This window comes from Oncorhynchus mykiss, chromosome 8 (genome assembly GCF_057628025.1).
Source record: "Oncorhynchus mykiss isolate SJ-2025 chromosome 8, ASM5762802v1, whole genome shotgun sequence".
Taxonomy (NCBI): domain Eukaryota; kingdom Metazoa; phylum Chordata; class Actinopteri; order Salmoniformes; family Salmonidae; genus Oncorhynchus; species Oncorhynchus mykiss.
In genome coordinates, this window is record NC_143029.1 from 8,842,878 (window position 1) to 8,863,797 (window position 20,920).

The following is a 20,920-nucleotide window of genomic DNA, read 5'->3' on the forward strand; positions in this document are numbered from 1 at the left end:
TAACTTAATGCTTATTGTTACAAGCAACTATTTTATTACAACAGAACATGTATATACAGTCAACGGTACAAAGGCAGACAACAGAAGGAGGGTGAATGTGTATGGAGGAGGTGTGGGTAGATGGGATGTTTTAGAAGCACTTCCTGTGGACGATGGAAGGGCCGGCCTCGTCGTACTCCTGTTTACTGATCCACATCTGCTGGAAGGTGGAGAGAGAGGCCAGGATGGAGCCGCCGATCCACACAGAGTACTTACGCTCGGGGGGAGCGATGATCTAGAGGAGGTGGAGAGGAGAGGAGGTGGAGAGGAGAGGAGAGATGTGGAGGGTTGGTTAAGATCTCAGAGGCTAAGGTCCTTTGCTGCTCAGTGCACAAGTGTTGCTGATTAAAATCAAAGCTGTGGATATACAGAGTTAGCCATTCTAGTCAAAATGCAATTTAGCATGTTATTGTAGTGAAGTGTATGGAGAGGGTTGGTTAAGAACTCTTCTGTACTCTAGCACAGTGGACAGACAGTGTTGCTGATTTGAACCAGCGTTGTGTGTGTACAGTATTAGGCAAACATGGTTTGTTATTTAAAGTAAAGGATAGTTGGCTGAACATGGAGGATAGTGGGGCAACTCCTGTAAACCTACAGCATATCCACGGCTCTGACACTGTTGGAAATAGTCAACGTTCCAATGTCCATACTACCATACCACATAGAATACACGCCCAAGACATGGCTTCATTCAGTAGTACACTAGTGTGAACATCAGGGTTGGGGTCAATTCCATTTCAATTCAGAAAGTACACCAAATTCCAATATCAAATCCAAATTTTCCGAAGTGAAAAGCATAGGAGAGAATTGAAATGGAATTGACTCATTGGAACTTAGTTCCTCCTGTGTTGAACAGAAATGTTGCCCCACCTTGATCTTCATAGTGCTGGGGGCCAGAGCGGTGATCTCCTTCTGCATACGGTCAGCAATACCAGGGTACATGGTGGTACCTCCTGACAGGACGTTGTTGGCGTACAAGTCCTTACGGATGTCAATGTCACACTTCATGATGCTGTTGTAGGCGGTCTCATGGATACCAGCGGACTCCATACCTGAGCAGGTGAGACGAGAAGAGACACTTGGTGAGCAACGACACCTCCACAGACAGGATGTAGGTGACCTACATGAGTTAGACATGTAAGGAATAGATAAATTATGCTTACATTAAATGGCTGTGTGTGGAATCTAACAGTAACAGAATGGCAATGTCCATTGGACACTAGAGGACAGTGTTGTGACATGTATGGCAGGGAGGGCCTAGTGTCTGCAAGTTTTTGGTCTTTCCTGTTCCTTACTAATTAGACCTTAATTCATCAATCAAATACAAAGGGAGGATTGAAAACCTGCAGACACTTCCCTCCGTGGAATGAGTTTGACACATGATGTATGGCAACAGAGTCAAATGTGAAGTAAGTGTGTGGAGAGATACATGGTAAGGTGAACATGGTCTACTGTAGAGGAACCAGAGAGACAGAGAGAGAGAGAGAGAGAGAGAATTTGAAAACAAATCCAAATGTGGAAAAACTCCCACAGTGTGCAATCACAGCAGCAAGATTTGTTGCCTGTTGCCACAAGAAAAGGGCAACCAGTGACGAACAAACAGCATTGTAAATACAACCTATATTTATGTTTATTTATTTTCCCTTTTGTACTTGAACTATTTGCACATCATTACAACACTGTATATTGACATAATATGACATTTGAAATGTCTTTTATTTTGGAACTTTTGTATGTGTAATTTCTTGTTTACTGTTCATTTCTTATTGTTTATTTCACTTTTGTTTTATATAATTCACTTGCTTTGGCAATGTAAACATATGTTTCCCATGCCAATAAAGCCCCTTAAAGTACATTGAAATTGAATTGAATTGAGAGAGAGAGAGAGAGAGAGATACGTACCAATGAAGGAAGGCTGGAAGAGGGTCTCTGGGCAACGGAAACGCTCGTTGCCGATGGTGATGACCTGACCGTCAGGCAGCTCATAGCTCTTCTCCAGAGAGGAGGAGGAGGCAGCGGTGGCCATCTCATTCTCAAAGTCCAGGGCCACGTAGCACAGCTTCTCCTTGATGTCACGCACGATCTCACGCTCGGCTGTAGTGGGGAGATTCAGAGTGTTGTTGAATCAAGCCCAACATTAGACACTACATAGAGCCTCAAAGACGCTACATATAGCCTCAGACGCTACATAGAGCCTCAAAGATGCTACATAGAGCCTCAAAGACGCTACATAGAGCCTCAAAGACGCTACATAGAGCCTCAGACGCTACATAGAGCCTCAGACGCTACATAGAGCCTCAAAGATGCTACATAGAGCCTCAAAGACGCTACATAGAGCCTCAAAGATGCTACATAGAGCCTCAAAGACGCTACATAGAGCCTCAAAGACGCTACATAGAGCCTCAAAGACGCTACATAGAGCCTCATAGACTTCTGAAGGTAATTGATTGCACCAGGTCTTATTTAGTGGCTTCATAGCAAAGGGGGTGAATGCATATACACCACTTTTCCATTTTTAAAATAAGTACTTTTTTAATTTCACCAATTTGGACTATTTTGTGTATGTCCATTACATGAAATCCAAATAAAAATCCATTTAAATTACAGGTTGTAATGCAACAAAATAGAAAAAACGCCAAGCGGGATGAATACTCTTACCACGGCTAAGGGCTGTTCTTAGACACGACGCTATGCAGAGTGCCTGGATACAGCCCTTAGCCGTGGTATATAGGCCATATACCACAAGTCCATGAGGTGCCTTATTGTTATTATAAACTAGTTACTAACGTAATTAGGGCAGTAAAAATAAATGTTTTGTCATACCTGTGGTATACGGTCTGATATACCATGGCAGCCAATCAGCAATCAGTGCTCGAACCACCCAGTTTATAATAAATAACATATCATAGATAGACTTATCTTGATGTTGGTTGAATCCTAGTATACTAAATAACATATCATAGATAGTATAAACCTATCTTACCAAGATAATGTTCTCTTAACTTGTCTCTGTATAATGTGAAACTAATCCTGTCTATAGAAATCTTGGTTCTTGGTGGCCATCTTACCGGTGGTCACGAAGGAGTAGCCACGCTCAGTCAGGATCTTCATCAGGTAGTCAGTGAGGTCTCGACCGGCCAGATCCAGACGCATGATGGCATGGGGCAGAGCATAACCCTCATAGATGGGGACATTGTGAGTCACACCATCACCAGAGTCCAGCACAATACCTGGGGAGAGGATGGATCATCAGCTGAGGAGGGAGGTGGACACAGACCTGCTTCTTTTCACGTATAGTTTGTGGTTGGATGTCTTGTAAGACTGCAGTGGATCACTACCTTCAAAGTGGATCACTACCCTTAAAGTGGATCACTACCCTTAAAGTGGATCACTACCCTTAAAGTGGATCACTACCCTTAAAGTGGATCACTACCCTTAAAGTGGATCACTACCCTTAAAGTGGATCACTACCCTTAAAGTGGATCACTACCCTTAAAGTGGATCACTAACCTTAAAGTGGATCACTACCCTTAAAGTGGATCACTACCCTTAAAGTGGATCACTACCCTTAAAGTGGATCACTACCCTTAAAGTGGATCACTACCCTTAAAGTGGATCACTACCCTTAAAGTGGATCACTACCCTTAAAGTGGATCACTACCCTTAAAGTGGATCACTACCCTTAAAGTGGATCACTACCCTTAAAGTGGATCACTACCCTTAAAGTGGATCACTAACCCTAAAGTATCTATATCAGGCCTGGGCAACTCCAGTCTATTGGGGGCCTGATTGGTGTCACAGTTTCGCCCCAATCCCAGCTAACACACCTGACACCAATAATGAACTAATCATGATCTTCAGTTTAGAATGCAATTAGTTTCAATCAGGTGTGTTTGTGAGGGACGGTGGAAAAGTGTGACACCAATTAGGCACCTGAGGACTGGAGTTGCCCAGACCTGGACTGAAGGATATTATGTGAGTAATGTAAACAGCACTTATTAATGTCAAACCATGTCGTCATAGGATATTATGTGAGTAATGTAAACAGCACTTATTAATGTCAAACCATGTCGTCATAGGATATTATGTGAGTAATGTAAACAGCACTTATTAATGTCAAACCATGTCGTCATAGGATATTATGTGAGTAATGTAAACAGCACTTAATGCCAAACCATGTCGTCATAGGATATTATGTGAGTAATGTAAACAGCACTTATTAATGTCAAACCATGTCGTCATAGGATATTATGTGAGTAATGTAAACAGCACTTATTAATGTCAAACCATGTCGTCATAGGATATTATGTGAGTAATGTAAACAGCACTTATTAATGTCAAACAATGTTGTCATAGGATATTATGTGAGTAATGTAAACAGCACTTATTAATGTCAAACAATGTCGTCATAGGATATTATGTGAGTAATGTAAACAGCACTTAATGCCAAACCATGTCGTCATAGGATATTATGTGAGTAATGTAAACAGCACTTATTAATGTCAAACAATGTTGTCATAGGATATTATGTGAGTAATGTAAACAGCACTTATTAATGTCAAACAATGTCGTCATAGGATATTATGTGAGTAATGTAAACAGCACTTAATGCCAAACCATGTCGTCATAGGATATTATGTGAGTAATGTAAACAGCACTTATTAATGTCAAACCATGTCGTCATAGGAGTGGAAAATATTGTGTCTGTAGCATTATACCAAGTGTTTGTGTATATGGTATTGTATCTATTGTGTATATGGTATTGTGGTATGGTATCTATTGTGTGTATGGTATTTATTGTGTATATGGTATTGTATCTATTGTGTATATGGTATTGTGGTATTGTATCTATTGTGTGTATTGTATCTATTGTGTATATGGTATTGTGGTATGGTATCTATTGTGTATATGGTATTGTATCTATTGTGTATAATGTATTGTGGTATGGTATCTATTGTGTGTATTGTATCTATTGTGTATAATGTATTGTGGTATGGTATCTATTGTGCATATGGTATTGTGGTATGGTATCTATTGTGTATATGGTATTGTGGTATGGTATCTATTGTGTGTATTGTATCTATTGTGTATAATGTATTGTGGTATGGTATCTATTGTGTATATGGTATTGTGGTATGGTATCTATTGTGTATATGGTATTGTATCTATTGTGTATAATGTATTGTGGTATGGTATCTATTGTGTGTATTGTATCTATTGTGTATAATGTATTGTGGTATGGTATCTATTGTGCATATGGTATTGTGGTATGGTATCTATTGTGTATATGGTATTGTGGTATGGTATCTATTGTGTGTATTGTATCTATTGTGTATAATGTATTGTGGTATGGTATCTATTGTGTATATGTTATTGTGGTATGGTATTTGTGTATATTGTGTATAATGTAGTGTGGTATGGTATCTATTGTGTGTATTGTATCTATTGTGTATAATGTATTGTGGTATGGTATCTATTGTGTATATGGTATTGTATATATGGTATTGTGGTATGGTATCTATTGTGTATATGGTATTATGGTATGGTATCTATTGTGTATAATGTATTGTGGTATGGTATTTGTGTATATTGTGTATAATGTAGTGTGGTATGGTATCTATTGTGTATATGGTATTGTGGTATTGTATCTATTGTGTATAATGTATTGTGGTATGGTATTTGTGTATATTGTGTATAATGTAGTGTGGTATGGTATCTATTGTGTATATGGTATTGTGGTATGGTATTTGTGTATATGGTAGTGTGGGATGGTATTTATTGTGTATATGGTATTGTGGTATGGTATCTATTGTGTATATGGTATTGTGGTATGTATCTATTGTGGTATGATATTTATTATGTATATGGTATTGTGGTATCTATTGTGTATATGGTATTGTGGTATGTATCTATTGTGGTATGATATTTATTATGTATATGGTATTGTGGTATCTCTTGTGTATATGGTATTGTATCTATTGTGTATAATGTATTGTGGTATGGTATCTATTGTGTATATGGTATTGTGGTATGGTATCTACTGTGTATATGGTATTGTGGTATGGTATTGTGGTATGGTATTGTGGTATGGTATCTACTGTGTATATGGTATTGTGGTATGGTATTGTGGTATGGTATCTACTGTGTATATGGTATTGTGGTAGGGTATTGTGGTATGGTATGGTATTGTGGTATGGTATTGTGGTATGGTATCTACTGTGTATATGGTATTGTGGTATGCAATGTGATAGCCGGAAGTCCTGTGGAAACTCACCGGTGGTACGACCGGAGGCGTAGAGGGACAGCACGGCCTGGATGGCGACGTACATGGCGGGGACGTTGAAGGTCTCAAACATGATCTGGGTCATCTTCTCCCTATTGGCCTTGGGGTTGAGGGGGGCCTCAGTGAGCAGGGTGGGGTGCTCCTCAGGGGCCACGCGCAGCTCGTTGTAGAAGGTGTGGTGCCAGATCTGATGGAAGAAGGAGGAGCGAGATGGTCAGAGAAGTTCTGGAGAACAGAACACAGTGTGAGATAGAGAAAGATGTAGCTGTCCCGTTGAAGTCACGTTGTTTTGCATAATGTAACCATGACATATTAATGATGGATATGTTAAGTTTCATAAGTCTATTTGCATCATATTGGATAGTTTCCCAAGTGTCATTAGCTTCTTGTCTCTAAGTATATGTGTATCTTGAGACATGAAGTTCTGCTTTTAATCATCTTACAAAATCATTCACAAGTGTCTAATATCTCTAGTGGCGTCTCTGGGTCCCACCTTCTCCATGTCGTCCCAGTTGGTGATGATGCCGTGCTCGATGGGGTACTTCAGAGTCAGGATACCTCTCTTGCTCTGAGCCTCGTCTCCCACATAGCTGTCCTTCTGTCCCATTCCCACCATCACGCCCTGTATAGAGATCAAACACGGGTCAGGAGAGTTCGCCGTACGCACGACACATGAATTTAATTTTACGCGAGTCTCATTGCCAACTCAACGCTACAAACGTAAACTACACTACATTATCTGTATATAGCCTATGATCTTTGACGTCAGGACATAAGTAAACAAACAAATCAGTTAGTAACGGCCAACGGCTATCCGTTTTTTACCTGGTGACGGGGACGTCCAACGATGGATGGGAACACAGCGCGGGGAGCGTCATCACCGGCGAACCCAGCCTTGACCAGGCCAGAGCCGTTGTCGCACACGAGGGCGGTAGTCTCCTCGTCGTCACACATGATTGGTCTTGTTTCAGATGGCCTTCTGTCAGAAGGAGAGACACGGTGGTAAGAGCTCTGTCTGAGCACATTAACACTGATTGTACGTAGATACAGTATTTACCCCTAGATTTTCTATATATACACACAAAACACCATGTACATTAGCTTATCACTGGACGTGAGGCTGCCACTGCATTAACAGCTACATTTACAACTATTGGGTAGTGATCCACTTTAAGGGTAGTGATCCACTTTAAGGGTAGTGATCCACTTTAAGGTTAGTGATCCACTTTAAGGGTAGTGATCCACTTTAAGGGTAGTGATCCACTTTAAGGGTAGTGATCCACTTTAAGGGTAGTAATCCACTTTAAGGGTAGTGATCCACTTTAAAGGTAGTGATCCACTTTAAGGGTAGTGATCCACTTTAAGGGTAGTGATCCACTTTAAGGTTAGTGATCCACTTTAAGGGTAGTGATCCACTTTAAGGGTAGTGATCCACTTTAAGGGTAGTAATCCACTTTAAGGGTAGTGATCCACTTTAAGGGTAGTGATCCACTTTAAGGGTAGTGATCCACTTTAAGGGTAGTGATCCACTTTAAGGGTAGTGATCCACTTTAAGGGTAGTGATCCACTTTAAGGGTAGTGATCCACTTTAAGGGTAGTGATCCACTTTAAGGGTAGTGATCCACTTTAAGGGTAGTGATCCACTTTAAAGGTAGTGATCCACTTTAAGGGTAGTGATCCACTTTAAGGGTAGTGATCCACTTTAAGGGTAGTGATCCACTTTAAGGGTAGTGATCCACTGCAGTCTCACAAGACATCCAACCACAAGCTATACGTGAAAAGAAGCAGGTCTGTGTCTACCTCCCTCCTCAGCTGATGATCCATCCTCTCCTTAGGTATTGTGCTAAAGGCCAGTTTTATTGCTTCTTTGATCAGAACGACAGTTTTCAGCTGTGCTAACATAATTGCAAAAGGGTTTTCTAATGATCAATTCGCCTTTTACAATTATAAACTTGTATTAGGTAATACAATGTGCCATTGGAAGACAGGAGTGATGGTTGCTGATAATGGGCCTCTGTACACCTATGCAGATATTCCTTTTACTGAGGAGTGGCTTTTGTCTGGCGACTCAACCATAAAGGTCTGATTGGTGGAGTGCTACAGAGATGGTTGTCCTTCTGGAAGGTTCTCCTATCTCCACAGAGGAACTCTAGAGCTCTGTCAGAGTGACCATCGGGATCTTGGTCACTTCCCTGACCAAGGCCCTTCTTTCTCCCCTGATCGCTCAGTTTGGCCGGGCGGCCAGCTCTAGGGAGAGTCTTGGTGGTTCTAAACGTATTCCATTTCAGAATGATGGAGGCCACTGTGTTCTTGGGGACCTTCAATGCTGCAGAAGTGTTTTCGTACCCTTCCCCAGATCTGTGCCTCCACACAATCCTCTCGGAGCTCTACGGACAATTCCTTTGACCTCATGGCTTTGTTTTTGCTCCGACATGCACTGTCAACTGTGGGACCTTATATAGACAGGTGTGTGCCTTTCCAAATCATGTCCAATCAATTGAACTTACAACAGGTGGACTGCAATCAAGTTGTAGAAACATCCCAAGGATGATCAATGGAAACAGGATGCACCTGAGCTCAAATTCGAGTCTCAGAGCAAAGGGTCTGAATACTTATGTAAATAAGGTATTATATTTTGTTTTATACATTTACAAAAATGTGTTTTCGCTTTTTCATTCTGGTGTATTGTGTGTGTAGATTGCTGCGAAAAAAATATATTGAATCAGTTTTAAAATAAGATTGTAACGTAAAACAAAATGTGGAGAAAGTCAAGGGGTCTGAACACTTTCCGAAGGCACCGTACAGTACATTTAGGAATCAGTTACGTTATTAAAGACATCCTCCAAGGAGGTGAATTAATATGTTATCATTATTGTCTAATATAATGCTTAATGCCATGACATTGTTTTTTTTTATGTTGTCAGTATTTTAATAGTGCAAATAAATTCAAATGTTCCTAGAAATAACTTTTCAAAAGCGTTATTGAAATAACCTAGTACTCTTACTGACCACTGATAACCTATCTTCTCCCTCTTTGTCAGAGCTGCCCTGTAAAGCCAAACAGGGACATAGTAGAGTGCCCCCCCCCCCCCCCACACTACTGTCTCTATTCTTAACCATGGCCCTTGTCATTCCAAACAACGGCCACACGGAACACTACCTCCTCCCCCGTCTCCTCATCCTCCTCAATCCTCCCCTATCTCTAACAGAGCTATGTCACAGCTGAAGTAACTTGTCTGTTGATAATTAACAGTGGTTGGCCAAGTAACTGTCGGCACAATAGTACCTCCTGTATGCTTTGTAGGGGAGCTGGAGAGCATGTGTTACTGTCCCTCTAATCCTCCACCCAACCTCCTCTTAATCTATCCCTCCATACTCCTGTTACTGTCCAGCTATCCCTCCCTGCTTCCCTCTATCTATCCCTCCATACTCCTGTTACTGTCCTGCTATCCCTCCCTGCTTCCCTCTATCTATCCCTCCATACTCCTGTTACTGTCCAGCTATCCCTCCCTGCTTCCCTCTATCTATCCCTCCATACTCCTGTTACTGTCCTGCTATCCCTCCCTGCTTCCCTCAATCTATCCCTCCATACTCCTGTTACTGTCCAGCTATCCCTCCCTGCTTCCCTCTATCTATCCCTCCATACTCCTGTTACTGTCCTGATATCCCTCCCTGCTTCCCTCTATCTATCCCTCCATACTCCTGTTACTGTCCAGCTATCCCTCCCTGCTTCCCTCTATCTATCCCTCCATACTCCTGTTACTGTCCAGCTATCCCTCCCTGCTTCCCTCTATCTATCCCCCCATACTCCTTTTACTGTCCCTCTCCATCCCTCTCTTCAGCCATGCTTGTCCTGGCAGCTCTCTTCAGAGCATGTATTTCTGTCCCTCCAGTCCACCTTTCCATTACATCCCCCTATCCCTCTCTCCCTCTCTCCCCCTCTCCCTCTCTCCCCCTCTCCCTCTCTCCCTCTCTCCCTCTCTCCCTCTCTCCCTCTCTCCCTCTCTCCCTCTCTCCCTCTCTCCCTCCATTCCTCAATCCATTATCCTCTTTCTGTATCTTTCCATCGCTTCATCCCTCCATGCCAACCAGCCAGCCAACCGGCCAGCCAACCAACCAGCCAACCAGCCAGCCAACCGGTCAGCCAACCAACCAGCCAACCAGCCAACCGGTCAGCCAACCAACCAGCCAACCAGCCAACCAGCCAGCCAGCCACCCAAAATGTCTGCCAACACTGGCATGACACCTCCCTTCATTAGTAGACCTGTCCAGTGGTCCCTTCATTAGTAGACCTGTCCAGAAGTCGGGAGGCCTGGCGCTCCACAGCGGGTGGCATCTGTTCCTCTGTCTGACCCCCTGGTCAATCCACCAGATCACTGATCACTGATCACCAGATCACTGTTCACACGTGTTGCCACCAGCACAGCCTGTCAATCAATGACAACAAGCCTGGCTGCTGAAGACTGCTGAACTACATGTACTGTCTCCCCATTCAGCTCCTTTCACCTCTCTTTCTTTCTCCACCCTTTTTACCTTCTCTCAACAACCTCAAAACATCGTTCTCTCACAGCCAATTAGAAGTAGACAGACATCCGTTGTAGGCATTAACTCTACATGTGGTGATGCGCTGTCTCGTTCAACCGCAGCAGCAGCTCCCGGCAGTTAAACCAAACATCCTCCTTCCCTTTCCAAAGACACAACAACACAGCGGCACCATGCTTCCCAAGAGTAGCTCACAAAAGTGTGAATCCTTCCTAACACCACCAAGTCATCTAGCCCACTAGAGAGAGAAACAGAGTTATAGACAGTACTGAGTCCAGTAGAGAAACAGTGTTATAGACAGTACTGAGTCCACTAGAGAAACAGTGTTATAGACAATACTGAGTCCAAGAGAGAAACGGTGTTATAGACAATACTGAGTCCAAGAGAGAAACAGTGTTATAGACAGTACTGAGTCCAGTAGAGAAACGGTGTTATAGACAGTACTGAGTCCACTAGAGAAACAGTGTTATAGACAGTACTGAGTCCAAGAGAGAAACAGTGTTATAGACAGTACTGAGTCCACTAGAGAGAGAAACAGTGTTATAGACAGTACTGAGTCCACTAGAGAGAGAAACAGTGTTATAGACAGTACTGAGTCCAGTAGAGAAACAGTGTTATAGACAGTACTGAGTCCACTAGAGAGAAACAGTGTTATAGACAGTACTGAGTCCAGTAGAGAAACAGTGTTATAGACAGTACTGAGTCCAGTAGAGAAACAGTGTTATAGACAGTACTGAGTCCACTAGAGAGAGAAACAATGTTATAGACAGTACTGAGTCCAGTAGAGAAACAGTGTTATAGACAGTACTGAGTCCACTAGAGAGAGAAACAGTGTTATAGACAGTACTGAGTCCAGTAGAGAGAGAAACAGTGCTATAGACAGTACTGAGTCCACTAGAGAGAGAAACAGTGTTATAGACAGTACTGAGTCCAGTAGAGAGAGAAACAGTGTTATAGACAGTACTGAGTCCACTAGAGAGAAACAGTGTTATAGACAGTACTGAGTCCACTAGAGAGAAACAGTGTTATAGACAGTACTGAGTCCAGTAGAGAAACAGTGTTATAGACAGTACTGAGTCCACTAGAGAAACAGTGTTATAGACAGTACTGAGTCCACTAGAGAGAGAAACAATGTTATAGACAGTACTGAGTCCACTAGAGAAACAGTGTTATAGACAGTACTGAGTCCACTAGAGAAACAGTGTTATAGACAGTACTGAGTCCACTAGAGAGAGAAACAGTGTTATAGACAGGACTGAGTCCAGTAGAGAAACAGTGTTATAGACAGTACTGAGTCCAGTAGAGAAACAGTGTTATAGACAGTACTGAGTCCAGTAGAGAAACAGTGTTATAGACAGTACTGAGTCCACTAGAGAGAGAAACAGTGTTATAGACAGTACTGAGTCCACTAGAGAGAGAAACAGTGTTATAGACAGTACTGAGTCCACTAGAGAAACAGTGTTATAGACTACTGAGTCCACTAGAGAGAGAAACAGTGTTATAGACAGTACTGAGTCCAGTAGAGAGAGAAACAGTGTTATAGACAGTACTGAGTGCTACAGGACAGTAGTGGAACATGAACAAAGCAAAAGAAGCCACTCACCAAGTTGTACGCCAAGACTGGAGTTTCCACTGGGACAAAGGGTGAGGGTGAAAGGTGTCCCTTAAATATCCCCCCTTTGTCCCGGGGCCGGTGGCCGGGGGCCTGGGGCCTGTGGGCGGGACCAGGAGTTCACAGAAGCCCAAATAAGAGCTGCTAGATAACGGTTCACTAGAAAGTATATCCTGTGTCACTCAGGGCCTTCTTTGTGATGGGACGCCATCTAAAACGGAGTGTTACCTAGGAGACGGAGGGATCTAGTCTGGCTGGCTGGTACAAAAATAAGAATTGATTGGCAGAGTGAACTGAAAGGGATTATTTCTAGATTTGTTTCCATTACAGTGTTACGGTTGATTATAGTTGTGTCATGATGAAGTAGGTGTTAACAGACTGACTTTTGAAGACCTGTGATTGGCTCAGACCATTCGTGACCGTATTCAGATACATTAAAACTGTCAAGGAATTTCTGGCCCTTCCCATTGGAGGAGCGAAAATAATTTACTGCTGTATCAGATTTGACCCTGTTTGTTATTGTGTTATAAAGGAGAGAAAATGAAGTGAAAAGAATGGAGGACACACAATTCATCTCCAAGTTTTACATAATTTGCATATTAATTTGCCTATCGACAATGATTATAAATGACTAAAGCATACATTGAGAGTGTTATTTTTATTTTGTATATGAATGTATGTCTCAAATAGCCTACAAGTGTTGTCACTGAATGTAACAGAAGCTTGTTTATCTGTCAGGTCTGTTATCATGTTGATGAATGGATGATTTTTTTCCCCCTCTCCCACACCTTTTGGCTGATAACAGACAACCAAGCCATTATTTATTCACGTCAATCATGACTGACTCCTTACTGGCTGTCATCTCATCCCAACACGGAGTGAAATATTGAAGTCACAACTTAACACAGACACTGTATTTTATTTACATACCAAAACTGAAACTTGAAGCTTGAAATCTCAGCTCCATTCACTGAAACTGTCCTCCTATCCATGACAGAGATACAGTCGCGTTATAATGACTAAGCTCAGATATGGGGTGTCTGTCAGAGAGGGTAGATGGCGTGGGGGTGTCTGTCAGAGAGGGTAGATGGCGTGGGGGTGTCTGTCAGAGAGGGTAGATGGCGTGGGGGTGTCTATCAAAGAGGTTAGATGGCGTGGGGGTGTAACTTTAGACCTCCTTGGGGGTCTGCAGATAGGGCCTGTGGTGGGATAGCGTCTGTGGTGGGATAGTGTCTGTGGTGGGGTAGCGTCTGTGGTGGGATAGCGTCTGTAGTGGGGTAGCGTCTGTGGTGGGATAGCGTCTGTGGTGGGATTGTGTATGTGGTGGGATACTGCCTGTGTATATTTGCCAGCTAAGAGCTGTTGTGGAATGTTTGAGAGTGAGGACCCAAAAATATGCCAGACAGCTGAGAGGGAGGGGGCAAAGGGGGGTTAGAAGTTAAAGGGGGGGAGGAAGTGAAAGAGAGAGCGAGACACCCAGAGAGAGAGAGGAGTGGGGGGGTTGGAAGCCAAGTGAGAGGAGAGAGGAGGGGGGATAACAATTAGTGTCCAGAGTCCAGACCCTCCTCTCTCTCCGTCCGCTTGGCTCAACGTGTCTTGGGGCCAGCCTGTGGCAGCAGCCGGGTGGTAGCCTCTTTCCGATTGGCTCCTCTCTCTCCTTTTAGGGGCATGCTGGGTAACAGGTGTCGGCGGCTGCACGTTGTGGTGGCTTCCGGAAGTAACGTAGTCTGCCCCAGCTCCTTATTAGTCACCTCCCTGCATCCCCCCATACACTCTGGCTTTGTATCTTATCGGGAGACAGAGAGGGTTTTTTCAGAATAGAATCTTGGGCCGGTAAGGTCCAATAGGAATGCGAGGACCCCCCCCACCGTCACCATTTTGGACTGCGGTATTCCATTTGTAGCTGCTGTAGTGTGTGTGTTGGGATGTTGATGTACCCAAAGAGAGTATCTGTAGCCAACCTACTTTAATATGTCTATTCTCAGAATTCACACAAGAAGATAACTGTTTAAAACCAAGGCTTCCTACAACTCTTCTTGTACCTACCTATGTTGGAGACTAATAGCTAGGTTGAATACATATTGAGAAATCTCCTGGTGAATCTCTTCACACAACAACACTACTTCACAACTCTCATTGTTGGAGTCTCTCTTAAGTACAATAGGGTCACATTGTTTTAGAAATGTATCATGACAGTATACATACCTACACCTGTCTAGTCATCTGAATGGGAGAGATGTGAGATGGATAGAAGAATGGCGAGGTGTTGTGTGTTACACTGTGTCCCGTTTCAGACAGTGAATCAACACTATGAGGTATTGGCCTGACCGTGTTCAATCACAATTATGTGAGAGCATTTCTCTGGTTGCGTCCTAAATGGGACCATTCTCCTTATGTAGTGTATTAAATTGGACCAGAGCCCTAGACCCGATTTCCCTAAGACCGTATGGCCCTGGTCCAAAGTAATGCACTCTAGTGAATAGAGTGGCATTGGGATGCAACCACAGTGTAGTCTCACTGGATACCTTGCTGAGGAGAGGCTAGGGGGCTATATTTACTAGATACTGTGCTGAGGAGAGGATAGGGAACATATTTACTAGATACCGTGCTGAGGAGAGGCTAGGGGGCTATATTTACTAGATACCGTGCTGAGGAGAGGCTAGGGGGCTATATTTACTAGATACTGTGCTGAGGAGAGGCTAGGGGCTATATTTAATAGATAACGTGCTGAGGAGAGGATAGGGGCATATTTACTAGATACTGTGCTGAGGAGAGGCTAGGGGGCTATATTTACTAGATACTGTGCTGAGGAGAGGCTAGGGGGCTATATTTACTAGATACCGTGCTGAGGAGAGGCTAGGGGGCTATATTTACTGGATCCCGTGCTGAGGAGAGGCTAGGGGCTATATTTACTGGATCCCGTGCTGAGGAGAGGCTAGGGGCTATATTTACTAGATCCCGTGCTGAGGAGAGGATAGGGGGCTATATTTACTGGATCCCGTGCTGAGGAGAGGCTAGGGGGATAAATGTACTAGATACCGTGCTGTGGAGAGGCTAGGGGCTATATTTACTAGATACCGTGCTGAGGAGAGGCTAGGGGGCTATATTTACTGGATCCTGTGCTGAGGAGAGGATAGGGGGCTATATTTACTGGATCCCGTGCTGAGGAGAGGATAGGGGGCTATATTTACTGGATCCCGTGCTGAGGAGAGGCTAGGGGGATAAATGTACTAGATACCGTGCTGTGGAGAGGCTAGGGGCTATATTTACTAGATACCGTGCTGAGGAGAGGCTAGGGGGCTATATTTACTGGATCCTGTGCTGAGGAGAGGATAGGGGGCTATATTTACTGGATCCCGTGCTGAGGAGAGGCTAGGGGGATAAATGTACTAGATACCGTGCTGTGGAGAGGCTAGGGGCTATATTTACTGGATCCCGTGCTGAGGAGAGGCTAGGGGCTATATTTACTGGATCCCGTGCTGAGGAGAGGCTAGGGGGATAAATGTACTAGATACCGTGCTGTGGAGAGGCTAAGGGGCTATATTTATTGGTGGTTATCACAGCAGTAAGTAGAGAGCCTGTGAACACAACCCTTCAGGATTCCCTGTAGTTGTACTGTAGTCTGGATCTTAATGAGGGAGGAGGAACCATGTAGATGAAGAACAACAGATCACTGTCTGTAGGGAGGGTAGAGGGATGATCTGAACAACAGCTAGGGTCAACGGTTTCCGTTTAAAGTCTAAGAACAAACAAAAAAAACACAATTATAATTTACTTTTGAGAATAAAAACGGTATGAATCACCGTCAGTTTGTTTCCTGTGAAATGTGAAGGCTATTCACCAAAGGATGGCAATAGTGAAAATATGTCTCTGATTCATTCAGCCTTTATGTTCCTCAAAAGTTCCAGCGCTGACATCCATGTTGAATCCTTCCACGACAGACACAGAGGAGACATATCAGACATTAAACCACATTAATTAGACCCTATACGTAGCCAAACTACTTTATTTTTTACATTTATCATAAATGCATAAAACATTGCATTCTGAGCTAGCAGATAACAGATAAACAACAAAGGAATGATACACAATGAATACCACTCCAATAATGAGGACCACTCCAATAATGAGGACCACTCCAAGAATGAGGACCACTCCAAGAATGAGGACCACTCCATTAATGAGGACCACTCCAATAATGAGGACCACTCCATTAATGTGGACCACTCCAATAATGAGAACCACTCCAAGAATGAGGACCACTCCAATAATGAGGACCACTCCAATAATGAGGACCACTCCATTAATGAGGACCACTCCAATAATGAGGACCACTCCATTAATGAGGACCACTCCAATAATGTGGACCACTCCAATAATGAGGACCACTCCAAGAATGAGGACCACTCCAAGAATGAGGACCACTCCAATAATGAGGACCACTCCAATAATGAGGACCACTCCAATAATGAGGACCACTCCAATAATGAGGACCACAACAATAATGAGGACCACTCCAAGAATGAGGACCACTCCAATAATGAGGACCACTCCAATAATGAGGACCACTCCAATAATGAGGACCACTCCAATAATGAGGACCACTCCATTAATGAGGACCACTCCAATAATGAGGACCACTCCATTAATGAGGACCACTCCAATAATGAGGACTACTCCAATAATGAGGCTAAACAAATACCATAGTCTGTTACCAACGGGGGTGAAAAAGGAAAAGGAAATCACTTTGAATCACCATTGAAAAAAATATCTAAAAAAAAAATGTTTTACTTGTTTCACGGTCAAGTGGCACCAAGCCCAGTGAGAATTGACCAGAATAATCAGAATAGGTCTGAAACAGGGCATCATTTTAAGGGAACTTCTTCCTTATAAGGTAAACACAGGAGATCCAGGATATGTCTGTCTCTGACAGCTGCCTGGCCTGGCCTGCCCTGTTTGTGTGTGTGTGTGTGTGTGTGTGTGTGTGTGTGTGTGTGTTTTGGTTTTTAATTTCCTTGTGGGGACAAGAAGTCCTCACAAGGATAGTAAAACGAGGAACATTCGGACAAGTTGGGACATTTCGCCGCTCACCACAAGGAAAAAGGCTATTTTAGGCTTAGGGGTTAGGTTTAGAGTTAGGGCTACAACTATGGTTAGGGTTAGGCATTCGGTTTAGGGGTTTGGGGTTACAGTTAGGGTTAGGCATTAGGTTTAGGGGTTTGGGGTTAAAGTTAGGGCTACAACTATGGTTAGGGTTAGGTTTAGGTTGAGGGGTTTGGGGTTAAAGTTAGGGTTAGGCATTAGGTTTAGGGGTTTGGAGTTAAAGTTAGGGCTACAACTATGGTTAGGGTTAGGTTTAGGTTTAGGGGTTTGGGGTTAAAGTTAGGGTTAGGTTTAGGTTTAGGGAAAATAGGATTTTGAAAGGGAATTGATTGTTTGGTCCCCACAAGGATTGTGTGTGTGTCTGTGTGTGTGTGTGTGTGGCGGGGGGGGGGGGGGGGGGGGGGTGCATGCGTGCGTGCGCATGGCAGCAGTGGTCATCACCATAGGCAGCTGTTCTGTCGACCTCAAATGCTTTTTAGCATTAGCACTCGCATGCGACTCTTTCATACTATTGCTTGTGCCTGTTAACGTTACGACCACGGAAATGTTTGTTAAACAGACCCTGGTAATGGATGAAATGGGCTCATGGGAATATGTGTTGATGTTGCATCTATAATGTGGCGACCCGCACAGTCAGCTGTGTGTTATGTGTTAGGCTATTAGTTGGTTGTGTTGTACTTACCAGTACCCAGTGTTCGCGGGGTCTGACATACCAATCAACCTGCTATCTGCCAATCACGGGAATGCCAAGAATGTTCTGACGCCGGGCTTCCTGGCGGGTTGGCGGAGTGGCGTGGAGGGGGGTTGAGCAGGGGGATGGAGCATTGGAAGTTAAGACTGGGTTTAGCCTTTGTTCACTCTCTTATGTCTGGCCTTCACAAGAGAAGGCCACGGTTGTTTTATAGGGTATCCTTCATCTGTTTGGCGAGGGCCACGTCCAAACAGTAGCCTGTGTAAAGTTGGGTTAATAAACCGTACATTCGTAAACTCAACCATCTGTCTGGACAATTGTTCCTGTATGATCTAGTCAGGTCAATCCAATAAGAACGCTAAAGCTTCATCAGGGCTGTAATGCATTGCCTCAACACGTACATCACAAGAAAGAGGCGAGAGAGAACTTTGTTTTGATGGATGTTCATTTTGGGGGGGGAATTGAAAAAAGTTATAATCAATACAGTTCAAATTTTTACAAATTAGACACGTTGAAATGAAAACGACTTCCTGAAAATGAACACTCAGATTATAGTGATACAGGGGGAGAACTCCCTGTCTACATATTCATCCCTCTCAATATCTACACCACAATTTCGCCCTTAATATAGAGGTGTAATCTAGAGCCTAGCGTGTTGATTATTATTATTATTATTTAAATCAGAGGCTATCCTGCTATCGACAGACTTGTTGAATGATGCAACAGTATGTGACAACAACTGTAATTAATGAGGCAGTCTAGACAGCACAGGCGAGTGCAGGAAGGACTAAACAGAGCAAGTGGTTGGTGGTGGCAGCTCTGTTCCACCCCTTTATGTTAATGTTTTCATATATGCAAATGAGCCCTGTGTGTTAATGCAATTGAGGCGCATATCATTATCTTTATTTTAACTCAAAATATTAAGAATATTAAAAAATACCTTATTTCATTAGAATATTTATATTTGAGCGCATTCTAAGAAAAAAAGGGGGAATGTGGCAATAAATTGAATTGCTGAATTCCCACCAAAATCCCTGAACTCCATACTAGTAAGATGTTTTATGTGCTATAATTCAGTCAATATCTGATGGATTTTAAAAATTATGAAATTCAAAAAGTTTGGAGTATCAGGAGTCCTCCTTTTTCTCCCCAATATTGTGGTATCCAATTGGTAGTTAGGAGAGGCGAAGGTTGGGAGCCATGCGTCCTCCGAAACAGGACCCTGCCAAGAAGCACTGCTTCTTGAGACACTGCTCGCTTAACCCGGAAGCCAGCCGCACCAATGTTTCTGGGGAAACACCAGTCAGCATGCAGGTGCTAGGCCCGGCACCAAGAGTCGCTAGAGCGCAATGGGACAAAAAAATCCCAGCCAGCCAAACCCTCCCCTAAAGCGGACGACACTGGGCCCAATTGTGCACTGCCTCATTGGTCTCCCGGTCATGGCCGGCTGTGACTCATCATGGGCTCGAACCCAGGTTTGTAGTGATCCCTCAAGTCCTGCAATACAGTGCCTTAGACCGCTTCACCACTCCAGAGGCCCCTGCAAATTGATTTGATCAAACAATTGGTCCCCCCAAAAATGCGGCCCTCCATTGAATTTCAAAATCCTGATGTGGCCCTCGAGCCAAAAGGTTTGCAGACCCCTGCTCTATACTCTCTCAAAGACAGGATTCAGATGCAGTTAGACCACTCGTTGAGTAGTGTGTATAGACAGAACTTAGATGCAGTTAGATCACTTGTTGAGTAGTGTGTAAAGACAGGATTTATGTGCAGTTAGATCACTTGTTGAGTAGTGTGTAAAGGCAGGATTCAGATGCAGTTAGATCACTTGTTGAGTAGTGTGTAAAGACAGAATTTAGATGCAGTTAGATCACTTGTTGAGTAGTGTGTAAAGACAGGATTTAGATGCAGTTAGATCCCTTGTTGAGTAGTGTGTAAAGACCGGATTTAGATGCAGTTAGATCCCTTGTTGAGTAGTGTGTAAAGAACGACTAGGTGAATGACAGGAGCATGAAATCATGCAATTTGAAAAGGGTGAAAATAACTTTGACTTACAGTATTCTATTTGAGTTATTTAAGTGTATTGCCTATTTGAATAAGAACTGAAGTCTCAATCGAAATATCTATACAGTTTGCCAGTGGCATCTACTGCCTAATTCTGTCACTCTACCTTGCTATTCTATGCATATGTGTTACAACTTCCTGCCAGGTGCCATGTCTGTAATTATGTTTTATAGCATGCTGTCATTGACAGTCATTCCATTGTGTCGTTGTGTTTTACAATGTGTTGTCATTGACAGTCATTCCATTGTGTCGTTGTGTTTTACAGTGTGCTGAAAGAGAGGCCTGTAGTAGGTAGTTGAGCCGTTTGAAGGCAGATAAGGCCGTGCCAGCAGTTTGTCAGATAGTGTCAGCTCTATAAATATGTGAAGTGCTTTGGAAGTTTCCATGTCAACGCTAACTAGCCCTGTTGTTGTCCTGTGCTGCTATAGGTGTGTGGGGGTTGGGGAGGGTGTGTGTGTGTGTTTATGGGTTGCATTGCACATACAGTGTGCTCCAAAAGTATTGGGACAGTGGCACATTTTTCCACAAATTTGTTGGATGCATTTGCTGTTTGTTTTGGTTGTGTTTCAGATTATTAGTTTAGCTC

The 20,920-nt window shown here is 43.3% G+C and overlaps 1 protein-coding gene across 1 annotated transcript; it reads right to left on the reverse strand.

Moving 5' to 3' along the window:
• LOC110529317 (actin, alpha cardiac muscle) lies at nt 1-12,503 on the reverse strand. The gene is made up of 8 exons (XM_036984667.2): nt 12,468-12,503; nt 7,148-7,301; nt 6,816-6,944; nt 6,314-6,509; nt 3,108-3,269; nt 1,942-2,133; nt 910-1,091; nt 1-274 (listed from the first exon to the last, which is right to left on the reverse strand). Exons 2-8 carry the CDS (start codon nt 7,274-7,276, stop codon nt 131-133), a joined length of 1,134 nt encoding a protein of 377 aa, XP_036840562.1. The 5' UTR covers nt 7,277-7,301; nt 12,468-12,503; the 3' UTR covers nt 1-130.
• Between the last annotated feature and the right edge of the window lie 8,417 nt (nt 12,504-20,920).